Below are 16,071 nucleotides of genomic sequence, written 5' to 3'. Positions count from 1 at the left end.
CAAGGAAGAGGTGGAGAGTCTGCGGTTAATGGCTGTTGTGAAAATCTCGACGGTTCACACTATAAATAGGGTATCGAAGCTATCGAACATCGCTGGGAAAAGTGTATCGAGCTGAAAGACTATGTTGACAAATAAAAATAGTTCTCAAAAAAAAAAAAAAAAAAAAAAAAAAAAAAAAAAATTGTTAGGTTGGATCCTTTTGGGACTATCCTCGCACTTTTTTCTTTTTAATTAATACACTGCTGAATTTTCAGTGGTGCGGCTACCATAAATCTTCCGAACCTTTTAGTTAGAGATGGATTAAGCTTATGTTAAGCTTTAGATGAATAATGTGATCTCTGTGGTTACTAAGGGACGAAAAGATACCTTGTATCCAGGGAGAAGAAATTTTCAATCATTCTTAAGTCGAATCTCTAAGTTTGAAATATGTGGCACCATTTTTTATTGGAAGTCATTCTTTACATAAATGCAAGATTCCCCCCCCCCCTCGGCTGTCGTCAAAAATAAGCCGTAATGGGTGTATACATACACTTAAATAAATAATACCCGTGTTTTCGTATATTAAGAGTGTTTCATAATCGTTTTTGTCGAAAATAAACGAGATTCTATGTTGGATATAGAACCAAATACATTAAAACCACGATGTAGGATCACAAGACCATGCTGGGCAGTCAAAAATGTTTCCTCTTTCAATCCTTCTGGGGATATATTGCACCGTCTTGTTGCCAAATGATATTGTAGTTTTTGCTCAAATGGTTATTATCGAGGATGGAAGAACAGCTTTACATAATATAACAAGAGATGCTTGTTTCCTATAAGTAAATAACGACGTATGATTTCTGTAACATTTCCACACAATTCCTACTTATATTTAATCAGATATATTCATTAAAAATAAATAAATATTAAATGCGTTCTAAGATCGTTCCTACACTGTTGTGCGTATAGACTTAACCATTTAGTTCAAAGGTACCTTCCGTGTGTTCACGTAATAAAATGTGCGAGTTTTTATTCTTTCCCGTATCAATTCAAATATTTCAGTGAGTTCAGCCTTACAAAATAACGATTGTATTCATTAAAACGTTATGTAGTTTTTTTTCCTTCTTGTTTCAGTGGTTCAGCTGACTTATTGAATATGCTTTTACATTGTATGCTTGCCTTTTGATTTGCAGATTTAACTCCCTTAGTTGGACGCAGCTGTAAGCATGATTAGGCTTTGCACGTAAAGTACTGGGTGTTTCAAAATGAATATCGGAGAATTTATTACATTTAACATACAGTCATAATTAATACATCAAACGAAAGAGCAACTCAAACAGTTTTTGCTATAAGTGTTCAATGTAAGCACCATTCGTCACTCGTATGTCGAATCGATAGGCGAGAAAAGCCCATAAACTTTCCGCTGGGATATGGCACAGAGCACATGCAATTTAGGGGAGTCTCGTTGATACTATACTAGCTCGTGGGGATTTGCTGACCCCAGATACGAACATTATGAATGTTCACATCGTCACGTAGGTGAAATATCGATTCATCACTGAAGACAACACGATCCAAAAAATCTTCATCTTCATGCAGCAACATGTCATTTGCACGTAAACCGTAGTCTGTCGGCTTTGAGCAACTGAAGACAATAAGGACGTAGTTGTAAGCGTCTCTTAAAATTCTCCACACGGATTGCTGCACTGTAACTACAAATTCAGTCTTTGCAAACTGTAAAACACAGAAAGCTTTCTGCTCACTAGTCGCTATCTTTGCTACTAGCGCTTTCTAACGGCGGAGAGAAGAAACAGTACATGTGCATTCGTGCACACAAAATTGTTTGAATTTCTCTGTCATTTGATATATTATTTGTAATACTAAGTTAATTGTAATAAATACAATAAAACCTTAAAACCCCGATTTCATTTTGAAACACCCTATATTGTAAAACATAGTAACGCAAAAGAAACATCAGTCCTTTCAAGTGTTGTGTTCATTAGAATCTAAATTATTGCATATTTTGTACTTAGGAAAATTAAATTTAGGGAAGAAATGGTAGCTTTATGACTATGGTGGTTCCTTGATTATAGAGATTAGAAACCACTACTCTCACATCTGAGTCGTTCAGTAGATAAATGGCAAATGTCCTTTCATATTTATGTAATATTCACTAAAGAATGAATGAACAATATTACGTAGAAACGGACTGAAAATGAAAAAAATCGGAAAACACTACCATAAAATAAACAAAAAGCTTGCTTTGATTTTTATTTAAAACAGAAAGAAAAGATAGAGAAAAAAACTCGAAGACTTAGGAGGATATTGCAAGATGTAATCGTATTCGAAGTTATATGCATCTGGTAATTTTAATTTGTGTTGAATTTTAATTGCATATTTTCTAAACGTAATTTGATGGTGGTTGGCCCATTTTTCCATGTTTCGTTTCGATCACTTCTCTTATTATTTTCTTAGGATTCTTTTGTAATAAGTTATTTTTCTCTTTCTTTTAAAAATTATACTGTTACATACATCTCTTTCAGAAGTTTTCGCTTAGCCTTTTCAGATGAATATTGAAAGAATATTACACAAGAATCCACACTCGTTATTTGTCACACAACTTTTCCTGGAGGATGCACTTATACGTCTTTCCCCTTCCAGAATCTACATTGGCAGAGATCTTGAGCAAGTTAAGTCTGAAAATCAGGGTGGATTGATTTAAATCAATCTGATTAAAATCAAGACATAAATCATCTGATTTTTAAAATAAGAATTGGATTTAAATCAAATTCCGAAATAAATTTATTTGAATTGAAAATAAGTAAAATCGCGTTTCTATTCTGTTATTTCGATTATGGAAGACAATGATCATAATACAATGAGACTCAGATGTATGTGCAGCACAGTATGGAAATGTGTGCTTCATGCAGAGGATGATTAGGGAAAATCCCGTTTAGAACGGGTAACGGGGCAATACTGCTTTCTTCTCTTCGTAACATAGGGTGTGTTAATCGTTAACTATCCCACCGGGGAAATCACCATCGACGAAAATTCTTTTGTATGTGCATCTGTTTGTTCCCATATATTTGGTCTAGGAATTAATTCGTGCGGTTTTACAAAAGATGGCGTAACTAGCTTATTGTCCCATAGTTTCGTTGATCCAAACATGCGTTGAAAACTACTGTCATTGAGCATCTTGTTTAGTATATGTCAGTTGCTTGAAGCGGAAACAACAACATTTTTTCTTCAACTGAAAATGGCGCATTTTGTGCCTGATAAAGTGTTTTTGCGGGGAGTTATTCTTCATTGCTTTAACATGAAGAAAAGTGCTACCGCAAGTCATCATATTTTAGGGGAAGTGTTTGGTGACCATGCTCTAGCTGAGCGAACGTGTCAGAAGTGGTTTGCACGGTTTAAAGGTGGTGATTTCAGCTTGGAAGACCAAAAGCAATTTGGACAGCCAAAAGAATTTGAAGATGAAGAATTGAGAGCATTGCTTGATCAGGATTCGTGTCAAACGCAGGACGAACTTGCAGAAGCATTTGGAGTTGAGCAAACAACAGTTTCCAAACGTCTCAAAGCCATAGGAATGATTCAAAAGATGTCTTATTGGGTTTCACATGAATTGAAAAGAAAGACGTTGAAAGAAGAAAAACCGTTTGCGAATTGCTGCTTCAAAGACAGAAAAGGAAGGGATTTTTGCATCGAATTGTAACTGGTGATGAGAAGTGGATTCATTACGAGAATCCTAAACGAAAAAAGGCCTGGGTGAAGCAAGGTGAACAAGGTCCTTCACAACCGAAACGAGATATTCATTGTGCAAAGGTTATGCTGTATATATGGTGGGATTTGAAACGTGTGGTGTACTATGAACTTCTGAAACTTGGTGAAACTATTAATGGACACCGCTATCGACAACAATTAATGCGTTTGAAGCAAGCTCTGGCCTGAAAACGACCAGAATGGAATAACAGGCATAATAAACTTATTTATCAAGATGATAACGCTCGACCACATGTCGCAAAACCGGTCAAAACCTATTTGGAAAATGTCGGATGGAAAGTGTTACTCCACCCGCGATATTCACCAGACACTGCTCCGTCTGACTACTACTTGATCGATTGCATGAATAACGATTTGATTGGACAGCGGTTCACTTCTTCAGAAAATATCGAAAAATGGATCTTTGATTAGATTGCGTCAAAAGATGAGGAATTCTTTCGACACGGAATCCGTAAATTGCCTGAAAGATGGGAGAAAGTAGTGGCTAGCGATGGACAATATTTTTGTTAACGTATTCATTTACTTTGTTTTTGAAATAAAGCTTCAATTTTTATTAAAAACCGCACGAATTAATTCCTAGACCAAATAATAGGAGCGTATTTAGGGTGTCTGATGCCTCTCTAGAACTTAAAAATTTTGTACATTTTACATAACTTTAGGCGAAATTTATTACGTATTTTATATGTATTTTGTGCCGCAAGCTGTTTCTGGACCGCCCGATTTTTTTTTTTTAAAAAAAAGAAATGTCCCTGCGAAATATCAATAACTTTTGTGAAAAAAAGTGTCATGTTAATAAACGTTGCTGTACTTTATCCTTAATGCTTAAGAGACATTGTTTAGGATGGAAATAGGTTAACGATTGGGGATTAATTCAAAATTCAATCCCAATACTTTCTTTTAAATGGCATAATTAAATTGAATACTAATTCCTAATGTTATTTGTTCAGTTCGCAACTTGTATTATACGAGGAGGAAGATGTGATTTAAATAAAAAAAATCAACAAAAATGATTTTTTTAAATCGTGATTTTTTTCCACTCTGCTAAAAATCGAAATAAATAGAACTAGAAAAACAAAATAAAAGCTGGGAGTTGATATGTAGAATTTTTAATTGTTGCTTGCAAGCTTTTATATATGTTTGTAAAGATACTGTTCAATTTATTTATTTTAGTTCCTAGAATGATTCACAGATATTTATATGTACTAATTGTATGTATGGATAGTAAATAATGTCTACACTTGTATTTGTATTTAGAACACGCTTGCAATGGATGTCAGCATTTCAATTAGCCATCTCTCATTCCGCAAACCGCGAAGGTTATCAGCGAGTTCAGTTCACTAGGAGACGATCGGCACGAGAAGCCGAGGTTGTGCGCCAGTTCGAAGAACACAAGCGAAGAACCAGTCAGATTCTTGATATGGAGCAAACACGAGCAGAACTGGAAGCTGAAAAAATGGTAAGTTGCATTTGTAGTTAAGATGTATAGTACTTAGGCACTCTAAATACTACATATAAATATTTTTTTTTCCGTCGTAGATCACATGTATACAGCATAAACGAGTTTGGTTGGTTGGGATTGGAATTTAGCGTACCTTTCAGCACCGGGGCTATACGAGAGGTGAACTTACAATTCGAGGTGGAATCCGAACTACCGTATCTGTTTGAATTTTTTCAAGGCTATTCTACCGGAAATCGAACCCGGGAGTTCGTGCACCAAAGGCGGGCGCACCAGCCATTAGACTAGTGGTTTGGGCTATATATATATATAAAAAAAACGATCGTTATTTTCATTTTCGTTTTTGTTCATTTATTCCAATTTCAAAATAAAGGGCAAAACTAATATTTGGGCTTCATAACAGCGGGAGAACAGCTGTTGATGAAAACCCCAGAGAAGTTTGAAGTAATTTAATATAACACAACACTTTTTTTTTTTTTAAAGGATATAAGGTTAGTACCTAATTCTAATTTGGAATATGTATTCAATAGCGTGCATTAGCAAGTATAAACAAAGTGGTTATTGCCGTTGAAATACTTTATTTCAAAGAGTCAAAACATGCAACTAGACCCGAGATTGCCCAGTATTGCCCGAAGGTAAAGCATATATCAGTCGATAGGTCACATCGAACTTAACCGAACGACAAGGGACACGGTGGCTCAGTGGTAGAGCGCATACCTCTGTTCGATTCCCGGCCAGATAAGTTTGTGGTGGACATCATGTCCGTAGGTTTTCTCGGGATATTCCCGTTACCTCCTACTTTCTCATTCCGCCAATTCTTCCAGCATTATTCATTTGTCTGAATCATTCGTCTCTTTTAGTCTTAACAGGCATCATCGTGGGACGTTAAACTGAAAATTTCATTTAATTTTTTAACAAAGTGACATGTTCAAGGATAAATTTTGATGCGTAGTTTCCGAGAAGATCGACAAAGACAAACTTTTCTGGCTCTAGGTTGTTCGTTGTTCGTTGTCAGAAGTAATTGATAGTTCTCCAGGAACAGATCGTGTATATATTTATGTCACTATCACACACAGTTGAACTATCAGATCGTATCTTTTCCTAACAATGACACACACACACTCCTAGTAGTTTTAAAAATATTACCTGTAAATAGACCCAGAAACTGGTATGTGTTCACTGAATAATTAATAAATATTACTATGAGTGTCGTTTATTCCACTAGGCTCGAGTCGCCGCAGAAGCTCAGGCGAGAGAACTTGAGGCTCAGCATAAAGAGGAAGAACGGCGGCTTCAGGAGCTGGAAGACATTCGACTGAAACTGGAGACTTTGCTGGAAGAAGAGACTCAGGCTAAAAGGGACGAAGAAATAGTTAGGAATTTGCAAGCCAGGTGAGCGTATTTTTAATATTGCAAAAGTAACTCAATGCAGCCGTCTTTACATGTGGCGTGCACTGCATGTATTTTTTTAAATTAATTAATTTATTTATTTGAAAGTACACAGCCATAAGCTCATAACATACCTTCTTAACTTTTATAATAATAATGACAACACCATTACAAGGTAAAAAGTAGAAAAGAGACACGAAGAATAAGCAGAAAGGAAAAGAAGTGTGCAGTTCAGCCATAAGTAAAACAATATATGCCAGTAAATTACAAACAGTAAAATCATACAAGATAATATACATTATTTCATACAGAAGTTAAATAAATTTAAGTTTTCCATCAGAAGACAGATCTATCCTATTATTCACTTTATTATAGATTCTGAGACTAGAATATGTTAAGAATGAAGTTACAATAGATGAATATGTATGACTTAAGCTTGCTCTAGCTATGTAGAATATATATATATATTCTTTTCGAAAATGATAATTTGGCATATAAAAAGAGAGATATTGCAAAAGTGTTGAACTATCAATTGTATTTGTCAATATACTTCTTAAACTCTAAGATGATGTACAATTCTTCTTTCCTTTATATTATTGGGAAAATAATTAGAGGCAAGGGTTTTTCGCAATGCGCGATGAAACAAATGCATCAGAATTAACTAATTTTCATTTTCTTGACGTTTTATGATATTCTATGTGTACTTTTATTGGTTTCCGTTGCGCGATAAAACGGAAATTGGCATTTTTGCGTGAAATTTCTAACAATGCGCGAAATTTTAAAAATACGTTTTCATTTATTTATAAACGCCAGTTTTTCGCTGACGGAACGGTAGAACGTGGCATGAACGGTGCATCTTGGGTGATTTGCACACAGCTATAGAGAACATGTTGCGCGTTAGCTATCACCATCGCAGCTGGATGGGGAGGAGTCGTTTTAATTAGCTAGCCAATGGCATGGATTGGTGATAAATGACAAACGTACAACAATGAAGAAGGAAAATGTGGAAACATGTAACATGTTTATAGTTAATGCTTGAATGTAACGTATGTGTGTTTTCAGAAGACAGCAAAACTTTCCTACTCATAGTAAGTTTACTGGTAGTTACTTATTTTCCTTCAGTTTGATTTAAAAAAAAAAAAAATGCATATAACTTTCTATAAGTGAAATTTACAATGTCAAGTGAAATATTCAATGTATTTTGTTTTTAGGTAATTAATGGTTTATTTCTGTAGTGATTTTTTTTTTTTAAATGAAACTATTTTAAAAATATCAAGGAATGTCTTTTCCACAAGAGCGAAACTTTATGTGGAAAATGCGACAAAACGCGAAATATGAAAAACGAAACGCGAAATTCTCAAATTCTTAGTGCGAAAAACTCGTGCCCCTAAAAATAATATTTATGAACGCAGAGACGAGATTGACATGAACGTAATAATGTAATAATATTTATATTAAATAATGAACGCAGAGACGAGATTGACAAATAAGTTGTTGAATCTTACTAAATGTTTTATGATACATGATATACCTTAGGAATTGTTTTGAACCATTGGTATTGGTAGACTGAAAAAACATCACTAAGTATATACATAACTATATCCAAAAGGGGTCACGGTGGCTTAGTGGTAGTGTTTACCTCTGGTGCGTAGGGTCCCTGGTTCGATTCCCGCCCAAGTTAGCTGGTGGTGGACTACATTGTGTCCGTGGCTTTTCTTGCGGTACTTCCGTTTCCTCCCACTTTCTCATTCCACCAATTCTTCCATCATCATTCACTTGCTTTAATCATCGTCTTCCTTAGCTTAAAGGGCATAAACGTGGGACGTTAAACTGAAAGATTTCATTTCATTTTTTTTTTCAAGTGTATCCACTAATGATGGATTATATAGTTACTTTTCTTACAGCCATTTCGAGTATCTCATGACATAGTTCCCCATATAAGAAACGAAAGGAAGGGAAAAAAAAATACAAATGCAGTTTTAGTTTATTCAAGATCCTTGGTCTGAACACTTTTCAAAATCTGTTTCTTTGGGCATGTCTTATCTAAGTACAGAAGGTCTTATTCAGGTTTATGTGACGAATTCCATCCCCGTATAGCGCATGAATTTTTTGCAAGTACTTCGAAAGTGCTGTGTGTTGACTTGCAGGAAGGACGGCTGTTTTGTGTATGTAAGTAGTCGTATATGGTTCCAAAAATTACGGCGTTTTGGGGAGGAAACAGTTTTGCTCTTTCTGACATTGGTTAAGGGTATAGCATCATAGATATCGGGGGCTCGGGCGTACCCCCGATATAGTGCAAAAAGAATGATTCCTTAGTGCGACGTGAAATCCCACCATCTCAAAAATCAATAGCAATGCCAGTATAACATTCCACCGTGACCGTAAATAACAATTACATGAGACTTATATTTGGTAACGAAGCATAAGGCTCGAGTTCATAAGCTCCTTCCTTACATAGCATGGCGAGGAAGACAGGCAGTCGAAAGTTGTACGGGGGGCCGAGGTGGCTCAGTGATAGAGCGTTCACCTCTGGTGCGTGGGGTCCCGGGTTCGATCCCAGCCCCCGCCAAGTGAACTTTGTGGTGGACAAACACCCTGCTCGTGGGTTTTCTCGGGGTTCTCCCGTTTCCTCCCACTTTCTTCATTCCACCTTTTCATTCATTTCTCATAATTACCTTTAGCCTAACCGGCATAACCGTGGGACGTAAAACTCAAAGATTTCATTTCATTTCGAAAGTTGTACGAACACAATCTTTCAGAGGACAGTTTCAAGTTTGTGACGACTCTGGACGAGACATGGGGAAGGTGATAAAAAATAATGGCTTTCTTCTGTAGCCCCGTGATTCCAGAGATCGTTCTGACTGAGAATGAATGTGCGGAAAGTTTTCCACACGCCTTTATTTGTTGGTGGTTACTGCTATAATAGCAAAGTTTCGCTACGTAGAGTGGACAGCAAGGCTAACATCAATGCAGCCTAATACAAGACAGATATTTTGGAGTCTGAACTGCTGTAATATTTTATCTATAAATGACAGCAGCAAATCTCGCGTTCTCATTCACCAGTACGAGGCGTGCAGTTATACTGCATCGAGCGGATGGCACGTGAAATTTATAGATATTATTATGAAATCCCGTGATGCATCCACGATGGATTTTTGTGGGTTCTTGTTGTTGGAGCAAGCGTGAGGCCGTCAACAACCGTGCACACTCGATGGTCTTGGAAAGTCGATCAAGAGGAATGAACAGACTTGATCAAATGGTGCTTTAACGCCTTCTGCTTCAGTGGAAGCTGATATGCAGAATAATAGCTAATAGAGAAGGCTTGCACATCGAGCAAAACTACTGGTAGCGTGCGGTATTTCTTAAGTGTGCCAATTCGTTACCATAAACCTGGAACGCCCTTCCGTATGTCTATCGAAAAGGAATCAGTAACCGGAAAATTAAGTCAAATATGATTTGTTTTCTCATCCACCCAAGCATGGAAATTTGACGTGTTGTATCAGAAGAAATTATACACATTTAAACATGCATAGTGTCCTTTAACTAGAGTCGGCGGAAGGCATTTCATTACTTTGCTTATGAAGGTATTCATTGTTGAGATTTGTGCAAAGACCGACAAATGTATCGCAATTGTTAAAATAATTTGAGAATGATTATTACTTTTATAATAATATTGGTTGAATAATTATTATTATTGGGTATTAGTATTTTACTGATTGAAAGTAGTGGGAAGTTGTTCATTCTTGGTAGGAGTAATTTGGTGTTCTTACCACACATCTTCGAGAAGAAACTAAGCTCCTCCATATACAAATGCTTTATATCAGTGGTCTTCTCCTCTTCTCGCTCTCACTGATTTTGGCTCCTTCACATCTACTTTGTAAGTAAACAAGGGACCACTAGCGGTTCTACGAAAAGGATATATCTCTAATATATATCTCTCAGTAATGCCATATTAAAGAAATTTCAGAGCTAGCTGTAGCGCACAGTTGGTGCCTAGATTGAATGACACAGTTGTAGTAGAGATGGACTAAATCTCCCACACGAGAAGTTCCATAACTTTAGTGAATACATACAAAATTGTTAGCGATTGTGCATGCTTTTCGATTAAGTCTTTTTTATATAAGTTGTAATTTCATGTTGAGTCAGAAAATCATTTTACACTGGAGCATTCACAATTAATAATGGGAAAGAAGATACCATTATCTAGTACAAACCTCCCAACAGATTGGAACAAACCTCATTAAGATAGCTGGCTCCAGGATTCGAACATCGGACCTGTTGATTACGGAACAAGAACACTTAACATCTTATCTACTTTCGCTCTATGGACTGTGGGATTGGAAGCATATAGTCGCTATTGGTGTGTTTTTGGTTGTTCTTTCAGGGTGTTACGGGAAGAATGGGAGAAAAGAGAAGAATTAGAACAGTTACAGGAGGAGCAGCGTTTGCTTCTGGAGGAAGAAAGAGAGAAAAGAAAAGCATTTGAAAAATTGCAGAGAGAAAATGAAGCTCGTCTTCAAGGTAAGTGCTAGTTCAAATATTTCCCGTTATTTTTGTTTAATTTCTGTATTATATATCTTTTGCAAATTGTCCACTTAAGGACTTACGTTTGGAACATTATGGATGGAGTCATCCGAATGACATAGAAGTTCTTTTATTTTATTTATTTGTGTCAATATTTTTTTCAAAGTTTTGCTTACAATTTCACGTTTTCGCCTATGAAATTGTGACTTTTTCATGTAAATCGATTATTTTTCGTCTCCCAATCATTAAAATGCATATATATAGGGAAATAGTGGAAACATAATCTCAACATTATCATCAAGTCCGAATATAGCCTATATGTAAGGCAGTGCGGAAAAGTACATCCAAACTTCAATAGGCGATTCCTCTAGGAATAGGCAACAAAAAAGTTTGCACCAATATCTACATGGTACTGCACCGTTTCGGAGATATATAGAGTGAGCCACAAGATACGGAACACCGTAGGTTATAGAAATAGAGGTAGACATGTCATCGGTAAGCCTGACAGAGATATTAATATGGTGGAAACAGTCAGCAAGGGAGGAAGGTGGAATGATGAGAACAAGTACTAGGAGTATATTTAATTAAAGCAACATTGGGTATGACACGCACTTTTCGGGAGGAAGCAGGGATGTGGTCAGCACCGTAACTTGGAACGTTTCCTGGTGAGGTTAATATTTGGACCTCCTAGAAAGATATGAAGTTTGCTTCCCCTAGAATTTAAAACTTAATAATATTTTATGACGTCTAAGACCACAGTTGGCATTTTACTAGAGAAAGTAAGACTCAGATTACGTTTATGCTTAATTTCCTTCAGATGATTGGGCACCAGACACTAGCAGCACCTTAAATTATTTTCAGGTCTTTTGAAAATAGTATGGTGGGTCCATTTCATGCTTCAAACGTTAAATTGAGAGTACAATATTTGACACAACTAAAAGCCTTAAGAAATATATATATGATTTCTGGAGCCCCTAATAGACAGTTTACTGAAATGGATCCAGATCACATTTTCGTTTCATTTAAGTTTTTTGTACCAGGATGGTGGTGGGACCTATTCTATGCCTCATTTATACATTCATGTTCGTATCACATCATATGGAGTAAGAAAGTTTCATCTTGAAGTAGATTTCCCCCTCGAACACCAGCTCCTCTCCACAAGTTATGACATAGGACATGATCCCACATTGGGCATTGCGTTATTTGGGGAAATGTTCCGAATATCACTGTCATTTTTTCTCCACGATGGGCATCCTGCCATCCAGTGAGCATATTCCCGAACACCCTGTATATTTCCGGAACAATGCGGTATCACATGTTTTGTTGCCCATTTTCAGAGGACTACCTTCTGATGTTTGGACATACTTTTGTGGATCACTGCAGCTCCAACAACAATAGAGCTCACCTCTAGCCGAATAATAGGAGTTGTCATCTTTGGTGGCGGAGGTTGAGCTTCCATTTCCGGTGGCACTACATATGCGAATTCTATATTGTACTATAGGTTCAAATTCTAATATAGCCCTTGTACTAAAAAGAGACATTAATTAATCTATTCAGGATTAATTAATGGATCTGAATTAAAATCTATTCTAATATTTAGCTAACACTATGTATGTTTTTGTTCCTATTGTAGAAGCTGAGAGAAAGCTGCGGAAACTTGAGGAAGATCGAATGAAACTGGATAAAGAGCTGCAGTTGGCACAGGAAAAAATTCTTCTCTCCGAAAGATCTAAAGAAGTTCTGGAAGCTAAGTTGAGGGTAAGGCATCATTTACATTGTACATATTTAGATACTTTTTTGTTTTACGTGAACAATTTTCTTCTCAAAAGAGAGTCTGTGAGCATGTGGAAAAGTCAGGAATACGCGCTTCATCATCGCGCAGTTCACAAAATTTCTTGTTTTGTAGTTTTCGGTGCCTCATGCAGTGACAATCCGACTCTTCAGTGACCTTACTAGTTCGTCCGACTCAGTGTTTTCTAAGGGTAAGGAATAAAATTAAGAAAGGAAAATAGTCTAATACTCTCATTATTGAGTTCATAGTAATGTACAGGAAGCACAACAGCAGCAGCAGCACAGTGTAGTCTTGCTTTCTATGGAATGCTGTGCTGTTGTCGAAGTGTGGTTTTGAAGTGAAAGCAAGAAATGTCCGCTTGAAAGAGGCACATGTGCTTTCTTTCACTGCTCGGTGGTCGGAATTAGAACAAGTCTTTGAGTAGAGTTATAAAATAATATATCTTCGCAAGCTTTTCGTACTTGTTCCAGCAAAAACACGAAACTTTAAAAGGGTGGTTGCTGATAATAAATGAAATGAAATTTTCCAGTTTAACATCCCATGATTATGTCCTTTTAGGCTAAGGGAGATGGATGATTAATGCAAGTGAATGATGGTGGAAGAATTAGTGGAATGAGAATGTGGTCGGGGATCGAACCAGGGACCACGCATCAGAGGTAAGCGCTCTGACACCGAGCCACCATGTCCCTAGTTGCTGGTAATAATTTCATGTTTTACCAAGTTCATAAAACTTCACAGGAAACTATATTTTCATAGAGGGATACAAATACACTCATCCCTCAGTTCTAGGGACTTCCATTTAACAGATATCGGAAGCAACGAACAAAATCCGGAGCAGCCGATTCAGTTGGAAAGTCTTGATTTTAAACTAAAAATATTTGAATTTATTGACAGTTTACAGATATTTTATACTTTCAGATTGGATAGTCGCTATTGCTTAATTAAAATTACAGTACTGTATTGTTTCTCTCTCTCTCTCTCTCTCCGGTGGGAGCTCATGTGGTTCGGATTCCACGTTAATCAGTAGGTCCACGTCTCATATAGCCTCGCTGCTGAAAGGGACGCTAAACTAAAATCAACTCAACTCTCTCTCTCTCTCTCTCTCTCTCTCTCTCTCTTTCTCTCTTTTTTTTCTTTCTTTTCGTAATGTAATTGTGGATATTAATCACAACAGACTTAGTATCGGAACTTACACAGAGTCGGCAATGTCGGACCGCTGTTACTTCCTTTTGATCCGTTTAAACGGATGCCTGTATACACTTCAGTGGTTATAAAATAAAAGATGCACTCAACGAATTGATTTTCCTTATCTTAAGGGGCACGATGGCTTAGTGGTAGAGCGCTCACCTCTGGTACTAGTTTGTGATTTGATCCCAGGCCAAGTGAGTTTGTGGGGGACAACATAGTGTCTCTGGATTTTCTCGGGGTTCTCCCATTTCCTCTTATTCTTTTTCTATCATTCTTCGTAATTCATTTTCACTAATCATCGTCTTCTTTAGCCTAATTGGCATAACCATGGAACGTAAAACTAGAAATTCATTTAACTTCGTTTCCACATCTTTGGAATGCTCAATGTGTGTATGGCTGGGACACACATCTGTCCTGTTGTCCAGTTCAACTCATACCAGATTCAGCAGAAAAAGATGACTGTGATACACTCTAGCCAAAAGATTTGATCTCATTTAGTTTTGTGAAAAGCAAAGTTTACGTATCACACCTACCAAGGGATTTCCCAAGATCTGCTATACCGCATCGTAATGAAATTAAAATGAAATCTTTCAGTTTTACGTCCCACGGTTATGCCGTGTAGGCTAAAGGAGACTGTGATGATGAGAAATAAATGAAATGGTGGAATGAAGAAGTGGGAGGAAACGAGAATCCCGGAAAATCCACATACACGGTGTTTGTCCACCACAAACCTCACTTGCCGCGAGCTGGGATTGAACCAGGAACCCCCTGCACCAGATGACACCGGATCATGACAGCTACCGCCATAGTCGCCCCTTATATATTAAATCTGGTCTTCGGTGAAATGGGTACCGTAAGACCAATTGTGGATGCATTGAACATCTGTACGACGCTTAAAAATAACTTGGTGAGTGCATATATCATTTTAGAATCAAGTACATGTCTATATTTCTATGTGAAAATATAACAATTGGTAAGGTTTCATTAACTCCCTGATCATGATGTGTATACCTTCTTCCAATTTATAGAATAATTTATAACTATTTAAGTATGTAATAGCAAATTGTTCTCATGCAGAAAAACAACACCAGATATTATTTTTCGCTTGCGTAAATGTTTCATAACAAAATTTGCAGCGCATACAGTTTTCAGCTTAACAGAGATAGCTTTTATCGTGTAATACTTTTGCCATTTGCTTTCAATATTTTCGTCGTGCTCCTATTCAGTTACAGAGGTTGATTCACTTATATTGAGCCGAAGTCAATGCGCAGTTGTACCGCTCATGCACAACCCATCATCGTGAAATTACCACGAGGCAAGCAACAGTATCTCGATAGTCACACAGTAGAGCAGTGGTCGAGCATAGTCTGATGGTGCCGAAACTGAACATATTTTGAGAGGGGTTCATATTTTGAGAGGGGCCAAGTTCACGGCGTCGCGCGTCGTAGAAATGTATCAAGTACATAGTTTCCGTGTATGTAGTGCCACTGTGACTCATACGGAAATATGCGGCACAGAGTCTTGGGCCCACCATTCCGACGGAGCAGCTAGAATCGTTTCCCAAAAGGATTCATGATTGTAGCTAGTTTCTCGAATAGGAGCAAACTTCGTCTTCGAAAGTTGGAGCAAAAGTCAAAATTTATGCTGCGTACTACCAGACTTATGTCCTGACTGAAATATACCAGCATAAAATACCAGACAAGACATGAACTCGGTTGAACTGGACCGAGACGAGGCATCCAGCCACAGGGCGAAAGCATCGCTGGAATTCTATCGCCGTATAAAACAGGAAGTTGGAATTTCGGCAGTTCCCTTGTCTGACATCCCTGTTAAAAGTCCAGATGCCAACCTAATGAACTGTGTACTTTCGGACTCCTCAGACGGCACCTGTCCCATCATGTAGTCCGCGCCGTCACCGGCCTGTAGAAAGTCTGTAAAGAGAAGTGGGGTGGAATACCCA

General features: G+C 37.3%; 1 protein-coding gene across 1 annotated transcript in view; it reads left to right on the top strand.

Moving 5' to 3' along the window:
* LOC145694559 (differentially expressed in FDCP 6 homolog) overlaps positions 1 to 16,071 on the top strand; it is a 47,972-nt gene that overhangs the window by 21,218 nt on the left and 10,683 nt on the right. The window contains exons 6-9 of the mRNA XM_081770887.1: positions 5,017 to 5,218; positions 6,444 to 6,610; positions 10,992 to 11,128; positions 12,765 to 12,889. Coding sequence (XP_081627013.1) covers positions 5,017 to 5,218; positions 6,444 to 6,610; positions 10,992 to 11,128; positions 12,765 to 12,889 — 631 coding nt within the window. The remainder of the gene's footprint in view (positions 1 to 5,016; positions 5,219 to 6,443; positions 6,611 to 10,991; positions 11,129 to 12,764; positions 12,890 to 16,071) is intronic.

Source organism: Thermobia domestica, chromosome 9 (assembly GCF_964235325.1).
Source record: "Thermobia domestica chromosome 9, izTheDome1.hap1.1, whole genome shotgun sequence".
Lineage (NCBI taxonomy): Eukaryota > Metazoa > Arthropoda > Insecta > Zygentoma > Lepismatidae > Thermobia > Thermobia domestica.
This window is presented reverse-complemented; position numbering and strand designations above follow the sequence as displayed.